The sequence below is a fragment of the Takifugu flavidus genome, chromosome 4 (genome assembly GCF_003711565.1).
Source record: "Takifugu flavidus isolate HTHZ2018 chromosome 4, ASM371156v2, whole genome shotgun sequence".
NCBI classification, from domain to species: domain Eukaryota; kingdom Metazoa; phylum Chordata; class Actinopteri; order Tetraodontiformes; family Tetraodontidae; genus Takifugu; species Takifugu flavidus.
Window position 1 is genome coordinate 944137 of NC_079523.1, and position 12416 is coordinate 956552.

The 12416-nt window shown below is 49.0% G+C and overlaps 1 protein-coding gene across 2 annotated transcripts; it reads left to right on the forward strand.

Annotated features, from left to right (window-relative positions):
* The first annotated feature begins 356 nt into the window (after nt 1-356).
* cldn19 (claudin 19) lies at nt 357-7811 on the forward strand. Of its 2 annotated transcripts, none has more exons than XM_057030542.1 (5): nt 357-989; nt 3906-4070; nt 4340-4424; nt 4601-4744; nt 6570-7811. In XM_057030542.1, exons 1-5 carry the CDS (start codon nt 767-769, stop codon nt 6604-6606), a joined length of 654 nt encoding a protein of 217 aa, XP_056886522.1. In that variant the 5' UTR covers nt 357-766; the 3' UTR covers nt 6607-7811. The 2 variants fall into 2 exon arrangements, with proteins under 2 accessions (XP_056886522.1, XP_056886521.1); XM_057030541.1 differs by having other exon boundaries at nt 7008-7811.
* The last annotated feature ends 4605 nt before the right edge of the window (nt 7812-12416 follow it).

The following is a 12416-nucleotide window of genomic DNA, read 5'->3' on the forward strand; positions in this document are numbered from 1 at the left end:
TTTCACTCCGGGCATTGTTTAGATGCTGATTTACGTGTTTGTGGCTTCGCCACCGCCACCTCCACAGCTCCAGCAGGGCCGGCAAACTTTTAAAGTGTCACCAACAGAAGGAAGCTCAACATCCATCAAGCCGAGAGCGGAGGGCATCTGCTCGGAGGATCGCTGCACTATTTTTCATGAATGAAATTATCCCTTTTCCCACTGCTGCTTTGTTGCAACAGTGAGTATTTTTCCAAGCGGCCCATCTCTCTTCGGCTCCGCTGGGCGTTCCACCAACAGGGACGGGTCCAATCACAGCTCAGCACTTTATCCCATCCCTCTCTGCTCAGCCTGTTAAGGGCTGTTTTGTGTGCAGGTTTTTGTTTTTTTCTTTTTTCTGCTGCCCTTCATGGAGCCACTTTAGCCTTGAACAGATGGACAGATTGTAGCGGGGAGAAAGAAAGTGAGCAGCAGAGAGCGTGATGTGGAAGGAGCCAAGCAGAGATGCTTGATGAGCTGAACCGGTGAAAACCAGAAAGTCTCCAAACCCCACAGAGGAGCCGGAGAGACAAAGAAGGAAGAGAAGAAGAAGAGACAAAGGAAAGTGTCAGCGTCCAGGGGTAGAGTCCCGCAGATGATAGATAAATCAGGGAGGCAGAAGGAGATGCTCAGAGGGTCCAGATAGTGAAACAAGAGTAAGAAAAGAGTATCCAGAGACCTGCGGAGGGTCAGAGTTACCTGAACACAAGCTGTTGGAAGAGTAAAGAAGGGACTCGATTAGACCAGGATGGCCAACTCAGGTCTCCAGCTCTTGGGTTACTTCTTGGCACTTGGCGGCTGGATCGGCATCATCTCCACCACCGCCCTGCCCCAGTGGAAGCAGTCGTCGTACGCGGGGGACGCCATCATCACGGCCGTGGGTCTGTACGAGGGGCTGTGGATGAGCTGCGCCTCTCAGAGCACCGGGCAGGTGCAGTGCAAGATCTTTGACTCCATGCTCTCGCTGGACAGTGAGTACAGCCTCCCAACACTTCCACTCGGAGCCCGTCTCCATTTTCTTTGCTTACTCCAACTACGCGGAAAGTTTAACAGTTGATTTCTTAAAAGAAAAAACCATCTTAAATAGCAAATGTGATGATATTTGCTATTGTGAGTGTTCTGAAAATAGAGCTGAGGTTAACGTGAAATATGTAAATCACGTGTCAAAGAGTTCTGGAGACGTGTGAATCACTGCCAGCAATTATTAGGACCCGTGAGCAGCAGAACCTGGTGGGACAGAACCCCCCCAGAGCTTCGGAGGATATAAGTGACTTAAATGAGTGATAAAGTTGATTTGAATGGAGATACGACGCCACATACAACGTATGATAGAGGAACGTGTGTGTGTGTGTGTGTGTGGGGGGGGGGGGGGGGGGGGGGGTCAGGAATGTGTAAATCACACATAAATGATCTAAGAATCCAACTCCTGCCATCTCCAGTCTGTAGGAAGGATCTGGAGGCTGATAATTAATGGCAGACAGATTATACGAATCCCTCGTCCGCTGTCTGCTTAAGTCGTCTTATCAGAGTTTCCAGATGGGGGGTCGGCCTAATAACTGTGAGACTGTTGTTGTGTCCCGCTGAAGCAAACCTGCCCTCAACGATGCCCAACCGTGCTGGTGTTTGGGTGGGACCAGAACGTTTTGCTCCGCGCTGCGTTTATCTTCCATCTGATTTGGTCAGTGGCCACAATAAGAGCAGCGTATTGTCCTGGGGATGAATAGTGGCTGTGAGGAGAAGAAAAGGCCAGTGTTGAGCCACACACTCCAGATATTCCCAGAATGCACTCTGTCTTCCCCACACGCGCATAGTGTTCCTTAATGCGCCCAGTCAGTACTGAAGGCGCACACGATCCAAAGAGCCTTTTGGAGGAGAGGATCCGTCCTGATGGGAGAGAACCTTCCCGATCGATAGCAGGTGCACTCAGAACCCCCCCGAACCCATGAAACGAGGAGAACAGGAGTCAGTCACGTGTCTGCGCTCAGAAAAGTCACGCCACGCTCGACGCTGCCTCCGCCAGGAGCGTCTCCCAGGAGCAGCAGGAGGCGGAGGTGTAATTGTCCACCAGACTGTGCAGCGTTCCGGTGGTGGGAGGAAGCGTTCCGAGCTCCTGCAGGTGATGAGCAGGATTATTCACAGCCGGGAGACGGCAGGGCGGAGGTGGGCAGCTCTCCTCTGGGAAACACACACAGCCCCAGGCAGAAGATACGCAATTACACCAGTGAAAACCACAAAGGAAAACCAGCCGTGCGTAATAACACGTGTAATAACCTCATAACGGCAAAGATTTATGATCTCTGTGGTATCCAGACTGTCTTTGAGCGTGCTGACAGATGTTACGTGTGACAGAGTCATCAGTGACCTCACAAAGAGACCTTACAGCGTCCACACACACACCACACACACACACACACACACAGAGTCAGTGAAAACTTGTGGCTGGCACAGCCAACCGTGGTCGTGGAGGGAGAGGAGTGAATGGGTGAGATAGATGGTCTCCAGCCCCCCCCAACACACACCACACACACACACACACACACACACACACACAACACACACACACACACACACACACACACACACACACACACACTCACTCTGGCTCTCGTCCCAGTGGCCCCGAGTGCCCTTCTGGGTTGTGACTGAATGAACCTGGTCAGAGTCATTTGGGTCTTCTCAGAAATCCCTCTGGTCTTTGTTGGAGGCTTTGATGGTCCGGAGCCATAAATCACTCTTCAAAGTTTGCCTCCTCCTCTCAGAACTTCAGAGATGTTGCCTCACTGACGGTGCAGTGGTGTGACCCCCAGCCCTGGCGTCACTCCCTCTCTCTTCTGATGTCACCTTCTTTGTATTCTATCCTGATTCAGAACCAACTGGGTCGAGATAGGAGGGAAAGTTCTGGGAACATCTTTTGGTCCACACAGTTGGACCGCCTGCAGGATCTATGTTGCAACAGCACATAAATTCAGGGACGTTCAAAAACTCCTCTTATGGGTCCGGATCAGATCAGATCGATCAGATCGATCAGATCAGATCAGATCAGATCAGATCAGATCAAATCAGATCAGATCAGATCAGATCAGATCAGATCAGATCAGATCAGATCAGATCAGATCAGATCAGATCTTCGTTGACTGCAGCTGTTGGGCTTCAACCACTGAATGAGACGGTAAACGTGTGGCCGACGGCCGCGTAACCATCCTGCGGAGAGGCTGCGTCGGCGCTCGCGAGCGGCTGTGTTTGTCGCGTCTGATCGCCGTGGCGACAGCCCCGGGAAAACAATCTTGCTTTGTGACAAAGTCACACTAATCCCAGTGTTTGGAGCCCGTAACCGAGGCCCTCCTACAGCCGGAGGAAGACACACTTGTGTGCTTCATCTGTTCCACCTACAGCCCTTTTGCCTGTGTGCAGATATTGTGTGTGTTTGCACATACGTGCGAGTGTAAATATGTGTAAATATGTGTAAATATGTGTAAATATGTTCCTCCCACTAAGTTATGTGTGTGCTGAAGCCTGTGTGGGAAGAACATTAATATGAGGAGAGGAAAGTGCAGCAGCATGAGCGAGATTAGAGCTGCAGACGTTTTCAAGGTCTTTGAGCTGAGGAAAAGGAGCTTTGGGAACATTTCTGGGAGTTTGGATGGTGACGCCAGAGCTGTGAGGGGCTCCACAGGGATGAGAACGGATGCAACTATGGGATGGAGAACATGTCAACAGCAACACATCAATAGTCATGATCTCACGTTATTCGGAATCTGGTCGGTGTTCCAGGCCCCGCGACAGGAAAACATCACAGTGGGCAGGAGTTGTTGCCTGGAGCGTTCCCTCTCTGACCCGTCTGTCCTGTCCCCCCCCCCCCCCCCACCGCCATCTTCTCCTGTTTCCAGTCCACATCCAGACATGTCGCGCCCTCATGGTGGTGTCGGTGCTGCTTGGATTTATCAGCATCATCGTCAGCGTCGTGGGGATGAAGTGCACTAAGGTCGGCGACAACAACCCGGCCACCAAGGGCCGCATCGCCGTGTCTGGGGGGGCGCTCTTCCTGCTCGCAGGTGGGGCTTCAGCACACGGGCTTCGCTTCCGTGCACCAACGACCGTCACCTCACTAGAACCTTTCACGCTGCAGCTTTTTTTTTTTCTGGCTAAATTCACCAGGCTTAAAGGGGCCAATTACAGCTCCCGCCTGTAAACAGGAAGTGGTCATTTTGGGAGCAACCACTAAACTAAGATATCAACCACAATTCTGTGGGTTAAAAAATGACCCCCTCCCCCATTGTTTTTAGCTTGCTTCAGCTTCTTTGCCCCTCTTTTCCTCCCACAGGCCTGTGCACGCTGGTGTCTGTGTCTTGGTACGCCACACAGGTGTCCTATCAGTTCTTCAACCCCAACACCCCCCCCAACGCCAGGTAAGTACAGGTGTTACCACATGTCCAGCTTTAATTTCCCACCTTCTCAGCAGCTTAAATCAATGAGACGCTTGTTTCATGGGTTTGGGACCAATTCAGCCAAACAGCACCAGCTTCAGTCACATGCTTGGAGGTTTTATGATCTGACATTGAACAAACTCTCTCTGCGTGTGCAGGTATGAATTTGGCTCCGCCCTGTTTGTGGGCTGGGCGGCGGCCAGCCTGACGGTTCTGGGCGGCTCCCTGCTGTGCTGCTCCTGCTCCAAAGACATACGAGGGCAGCAATACTACCGTCAATCACAGCCTTCCACATCCAGGGAGTACGTCTAAACCCCACCCCCCCTTTCAGGCAGCCACTCAAACAGAGAGCATCGGACACGTTTGGCAACACCATCCCATAGTTTGATTTCCAAATTGAACCTGCTAGAATGAAGCTGAAGACTGTGAGTGCTCAGATGTAGTCACCTGACCTGTGGGTGGAGGATAGGGAGCATCGATGCTGCTGCGCAGGCTCCAGCACTGATGTGGCCAGTTTCCAGGTCGTTTATGTAATTGAAACCAAAAAGCCCCAAAAAAGCCGGTGGATTTAGGAGGTGATGAGTGGCGCTGCTGACCACGAGGGCCCGTTCTGCCATCGTGTGTGGACACCTCCGCTGTCTGACCTCTCATAGCTTCACCAAGAAATCCAGTTTTCCTCCCACGTCAGCCTGGTTTTGTGTGACATATATCAGAATGATTTAATGTTTCTGGATGCAATAAACACACGAACCAAATCAGTACATTTGAGACTGATAGAGAACGATCGTTTGCCGGTTGTTGACGCCCACTAAAGCAAAGCGGGCTTCCTAACGCAGCGTGTTAGCTGCACGGCACCGGCCCGCAGCACCGAAGCTGCTCCTGCTGCCTGCACAGATGGATCCGCTGGGGCTAAAATGATGTCTGTGATAGCAGAGCGGTGGCAGGGGCAGCTTTGGGCTGAGATAGAGCCCCAGCAATCACAGCCACACTCAGAGATCAGCCCAAACAATCTGTCTGGTGCCCAAACTACAGGCTGTGTCCCCACAGATCCCAGAGAGGATGGACAGTAAACTATTATCAGCATGTCCTATGCTTCCTGTTGGGGCTGCACTTACAGTTTGCTTCCTATTTTCTCGTGTATTTTCACTCCACTGGTGCAGCTCTCCTGCTGCTGGGGGAGACGTAGGGCTCCGATAACAACGCCGAAGCCTTCACGTGATGGTTTCTAACGCATGACTACAGGGTTGCTAAACCAGCTCAAATATCAACACATGTGACACAATCTGAACTGCAGAAACGGAGGAGAAGAGTTAAAAAAGTGCCTTCCTTGTTTTGTTGGGGGAGTCAAATGTTCCAAAAGCAACAATCAGATATGCAGGTCTCCTCTTCCTCCTCCTCCTCCTCCTCCTCACACATCCCACTGCTTCATCTACTAACGAGCTCTGATTTCTGATCCCTGGCTGTGCGTCACCTGTGTATCAGCTAACAGTAATTCTCCAGCCTCCCATCTCACAGTCGTCTCTGCTGTGTCGGCGTTTGTGTGCTGTTACTCCCAGATTATGGGTGTGAAGGTCTCGGGAAACCTTCCTTTGGCCTTTAGATGAAGCCGCTGTGCCTTGAACAGGAATAAACAGCGGTCAGGGTTCGACACCTTTAGACAGCCTTTTTAATGGGCTGTTAAAGCGGAAGCTAAAGGTCGGTTTAGCGTAACGCAGCTACTGAGAGCAGCAGATAAAAGCTAGCGTGGCTCAAAACTCTGTTTCATTATTCTTCTCTGATCTGGTCGAGATGATGCTTCATTTAAAACATTGTTTCTGACATTCATCTAGATTTTTTTTCCTCATGATGACCTTCAGTGCTGTCAAATTAAAATGTTAGGATGGCAAACGTAAAATCCATCAGCATCATTGAGACAAGCGCAACGCTAACACTAATCCTGCTAATCCCGGTGAATGTCATCCCTCATCCATCTCTCCGGCTGATTTTACTCTCTTCTTGGCGTCGTCTTCATCATCTCTCATCCCATTGTCTCCCTGGCTGTTATGAGAATGCGCCTTATGTGTCTCTTTTCCCCCTCCTGTCGTCTAATCGTGTTCTCTGACTCTTTTCTTCTCTCCTTTAATTCAGGGCAGACTTGTTGAGTGAAACTAGTTTCCCTGACTGATCAGCCCTGCCTTTTTACCGACGACTGTCCGCCTGTTCAACTGCCTTCTGTCCTTTCCCCCCTTTTAAATTTGGACTCCTTTATTATCCCTCCATCGCTACATCTGCACGTTAGCGGCGTTAACGAGACCTGAGACCCTCAAACGTCTCCTGTTTCTTTCCTTTAAAGCCGAATATCTCCAAACTATCCGTGATCAGTCCATAATAGTTCCGGTGGTCTGTTGACCCTTCAAAAGACTGTGTTTCTAATTCTATTGAAGTTTAACAATGAGATGAAAGCGTCTCAGATTTCTGGAGTTCGTTTATAACAAATCCGTTTGGCTTTTGTTCACGTGCGTCTTTTCGCTTTATTTAATTTGCTGTGTAACTGAAACATCTCTTTCTTTCCCTTTTGAATTGCAGACCAAATGTTAAAAGTACCCCACCAGAGAAAAGGGAGCAGTACTTGTAGTTGGGGAGAGTCTGCTGGCGTTCCCTTGGTTTAATTTCTGCCGACAGGCTAACGGCTCTCACCGAGAGATTCAGAACAGACAGTCACCAATAAAGAGAGAATAAGCAGCCTCGTTTGATAATTAAGAGCCCTTCTGGAAACACGAGAAGGTGTCTGGGGAAGATTTAAGAACCATTTGGCAGAGCTCATGTCCCGGTCTCGTCTGTTTTTGTCACCATTGGGAGAGACAGTCTTTCAGGGTATGTTTTCTATAACATGTTAAAGTGCCTGTGTGGAAATGCCACCTCTATTTTTTTGTACTACATCTATAAAATCTCACCAGTGCCTGTGTAACACGTTTCCGCATGTTTCTGGACTCCTGCTCACACCCGAGGGACGCGCGGCGGCTGCTCCTCGGCCAACTGCTCCGCGTGTCGGTTTTTTCGTTTGATTTTTGGATTTTTGAACATGAATGTGAAGCGTCTGTGTGCAGTTCCACTTCTGAAACAATAAAAAAAGACAAATGTTGTGTGAGACAGAGCTCCAACCCCACGTCTGATGGTGTAAATCAGAGCCAGAGCACTGTTATTGCCCTGAGTCCTTCCATCCTGCCCTGTGTTTGTCGCCTGTATTATTGAGCGCCTGTTACCTGAGTGTTACCGCCTGCTTTTATTTACCTTCTCACTCTAATATTTACCTCCTCCCTGTTGTGTATCATCTCATTTACAGTGTAGCCGTGACTGTTTCTTTTAGAATAAAGCAAACAGAGACATTAATGTGGCTCCCGCTGGAACTCTTTCATAAGCTGTTTGTTCGCTCTTTTTGCCCCCACCTGATTCTCCCTCCCAGCTCAAATAGTTCTCGTGCACCCTGTTGCTCCGTAATTGCAGGCGTGGAATTCCACTTCTGCTCCAGTAGCCTCCAACTCTCTCAAGGTGGACTCTCAAAGCTTCGAGTGTGACTGAGGTCAGAACCGAGGCTGCAGATCCGTCCTGGTGAAAACAGAACCAAAGGCAAAGGCTTCAGTCACCTGTACAACACCACCTGACCTCTGACCTTTGACCCTAATCATGATCAGTTCCAACCTCTGCTCATACACAAGGAGAAGAGAACTGTGTAGCAGGAAGACCTTTATGCTGCCAAGGTCACACCAGTAAGAAGCTCCAGGTGGTTTCGGTCCATGTGGGGGGGCAGTGGGTCCGTGGGTGGACCCGACCCCGCTGGTGCTGCTGCCCAACCTTTGCTTCCTGCCACCAGCCAACACGGCCCAGTTTCAGGGGGCAACACACTGCTTCACCACATCAACCAGTAAGGGTTTCAGATCTAAACTGGTGTGTGATGGTGTCAGTGTGTTTCTGAAGAAACTGGGTAAAATAAGACAAACTGGAGAGCCCGGTGGTGGGAGCGAGTGTGAGATCTCACGCACACTTGACATTTATGGATCTCCACAATGCCCGTGTTAACGTGCACTGACTGCTGCGGGTTCCCACGCCGGCTCCTACGGCGTGCACAGAACATCTCACAACAGTATCGATTCACACAACATCATATCTGAGTCCGACAGGCTCAAACGAACCTCCGCCTCCTCCCTTTCCCCGTCAAGCTCGGGAAACGAGCTTGTTGTGTCTGATCAGACAAAGATTTTCCCGATACGAGCACGAGCGACTCAGCAGACATCATCCCAGTTTGAAACTCCCATAAAAAGTTCTGTAAACTGAAGGTTCCTCACATGTACGTGCACATCGCTGCCCTGCTACACATGGACGACCGCTACACAACATGGAGTCATCGTGGATAAACGGTGCAGGAGTGCAGCCTGGTGGTGACTCTGTGTGCGCGTGCTCGCGCACGTGTGAATAACAGCAGCAGCCCCAGGACATCTGAGCTGTCTTCACCCTCATAAAACTGTAGCGTCCTCTGTCCCCCTGTCTTATTATTATTATCATCATCATCATCATCATCATCATCATCATCATCATCATCATCATCATCGTTATTATTATTATTATTATTATTATTAGTAGTAGTAGTAGTAGTAGTAGTAGTAGTAGTAGTAGTAGTAGTAGTAGTAGTTTCGGTTTTGTAAAATATACCAAATATACCATTCACACACACACACACACCACACACACACACACACACACACACACACACACACACACACACACACACACACACACACAACTTTAGTCGTGATGAAACTGATTAATTTGGAGTTTTTTTTGTGTTGATATCGGAGTGAGTGCTGGGGCGCTGCAGCGCGCGGCCTGTAGGGGGCGGTGTTGGTCTGAGTTTATCTGGGACATTTACACTTTCTCAGCAGTAAAAAAGCTCTTATCGATAATTACTTCTTGTGATGAACCGAATGCAGCAACCTCTCTGCAAACGAACTAATAATAGGTTTCGCAATGATTAAAAGTTTTAAAAAAAATCATTTAGACTTTGCAATGATTAGTTCAGGTCTTTTGGATAAATGTGCTTTAATAAAAGGGAGGATTTGATTTGTCATTAGTAATGGAGTTGAGACCAGCAGATGTGTGTGTGTGTGTGTGTGTGTGCGTGCGTGCGTGTGTGTGTGTGTGTGGTGTGTGTGTGTGTGTGTGCGTGCGTGCGTGCGTGCGTGCGTGTGTGTGTGTGTGGTGTGTGTGTGTGTGTGTGTGAGTTCTGTCCACGTGGATGATCGCCGCCAGATCTCTGATCTGTCTCTGACCAATATGGCCTAAAGTCTCAGAATCACTGACTGATCCTCCGTCATCGATGGATCAGGATCAGGATCAGGATCAGGATCAGGATCGGGATCAGGATCGGGATCAGGATCAGGATGTCCGCACCCTCCTGAGACGGTGGGAGTCTGAGGCTGAACCTCAGGCGTCCGTCACACCCTTTGATATGAACAAGGTCAGAAGAATCGATTCCCTTTGATCAGAATCAAGAGCTTCCAGATCCGCCGGTCTGAGCTTCATCTCAGGCCAACTGGATCCAGACTGGATCCAGACTGGATCCAGACTGGATCCAGAGATTCTGGGAGATTCTACACGTCGTCTTCAACCCTCAGAGGTGAAACTGGAAACATTCATCAGCCTGTCGTCGTTCTTCCTGCTCCAAGTCTCTATCAAGCCTTTTTAATCCTGTAAATACTTCAGAATCTTGAGTGGATCAGAACACAAAAATCAAGACATGAAATTAAACAATGAAACTATTTGTTAAAAAATTGGTGGGATTTTAAAATGAAAGAATTTTAGAGACACAGAAAAGCTAAATGAGAAACAAACCAATGACCTTCCCGCTGGGATGAAATGTTCACGCTACCAAACACACCGTTACCCTCAAACACACCGTTACACTTAAACACACCGTTACACTTAAACACACCGTTACACTTAAACACACCGTTACACTTAAACACACACCGTTACACTTAAACACACCGTTACACTAAACACACCGTTACCCTAAACACACCGTTACCCTCAAACACACCGTTACACTTAAATACACCTTTACCCTCAAACACACCGTTACACTTAAACACACTGTTACACTTAAACACACCGTTACCCTCAAACACACTGTTACCCTCAAACACACTGTTACCCTCAAACACACCGTTACCTTAAACACACCGTTACCCTCAAAACACACCGTTACCCTCAAACACACCGTTACCCTAAACACACCGTTACCCTTAAACCACACCGTTACCCTTAAACACACCGTTACCCTCAAAACACCGTTACCCTCAAACACACCGTTACCCTTAAACACACCGTTACCCTCAAACACACCGTTACCCTTAAACACACCGTTACCCTCAAACACACCGTTACCCTCAAACACACCCTTACCCTCAAACACACCGTTACACTTAAACACACCGTTACCTCAAACACACCGTTACCCTTAAACACACCGTTACACTTAAACACACCGTTACCCTCAAACACACCGTTACCCTTAAACACACCGTTACCCTCAAACACACCGTTACACTTAAACACACCGTTACACTTAAACACACCGTTGCCCTTAAACACATCGTTACACTTAAACACACCATTATGACTCCTCTTTATTATTATTATTATTATTGTTATTATTATTATTATTAGTAGTACTATAATTGTTGTTGTCGTCATTGCTATTATTATTATTTAACTCCAGTTGTAGTTCCCCAGTTATTACAGCATTATAAACATTCATCAGAGCCTCTCAGGTCTTCAAACGTGGCCCCTCTTACTCAGGCTCTTCCTGCCACCTTCAGCACCCTCACGAGCAGCGTCAGATCTCTGCATCTGCTGATGGTTTTAGTTCCCTTTGACTGCACGGAAACTCCCGCCTGGTCGTCTTTTATCGCACTAACCCAGGGACATTCCTGAGATCCTCCGACCTTCCTGACGGCTACAGGCTGCTCCTGCTACATCACGCTTGACTAGAATCAGCACAATCTGAAACAGCCCGAGGATTTGGAAATAATTATCTAAATTGGCCTCCAGCTGCGGCCTCGGACGGAGTCGTCCTCGTATGAAACACAATGAGTCCAGCGTTTGCTGCCAGATTCTGAGACATGAGCTCTGCTGTCCCACGTCATGATTGTGTTAGTGGCACACACACACACACACACACACACACACACACACACACACACACACACACACACACACACACACACACACACGATTACCGCCAGCTGCAGCATCAAAACATGCAGCAGTGCACAAACGGAGTTAAACCCAAAGTTACAGATACAGATGCAGTTCAAAGTGTGACCAGTAAATCTGTGCAGCTGCGCGTCCTGCAGCTGTGTGTGTGTGTGTGTGTGTGTGTGTGTGTGTGCGTGTGTGTGTGTGTGTGTGCGTGCTATAAGCCATCATCACTGCTGTTTTGTCAGGTTACCACACTAAGCTGACGTGGTGACACACCCAATGTGGATCTACTGTAACCTTCTGTGGAATCTAGGCCACATAGAGAGAAGCGGTCCCGAGGACCACATGGATCCTGTGGGTGAGGAGCTGGAAAGTTACAGCTTTCGGTAAAAGGCGGCTTAGAGAAACTCGTTCCCCTGGAGGCCAGTGCATCAAGAACCTTCAATGTTCTCCAAACAACAGCAGGTCCTCAGAGTTGGACGTCGTCTTTGCTCTTCACTTGCTCTTTCATGCTGAGGTCAGTGTGAAGCAGAAGGTTACCTGACCTCCAGATAACCCTGCTATAAGACACAAAGATGCTGTCTGATGGTTGCAGCTCGACCCCCAACCTGCCCCCCCCCCCCCCCCCCCACACACACACACACTCAGTTGTGTGTGTGCCGGCTGTTCATTTGTGTACCTGCACACTGACAGACTCCTCTTTGATCAGGTCTGAGCCCTGGGGGCAGCACGTACACA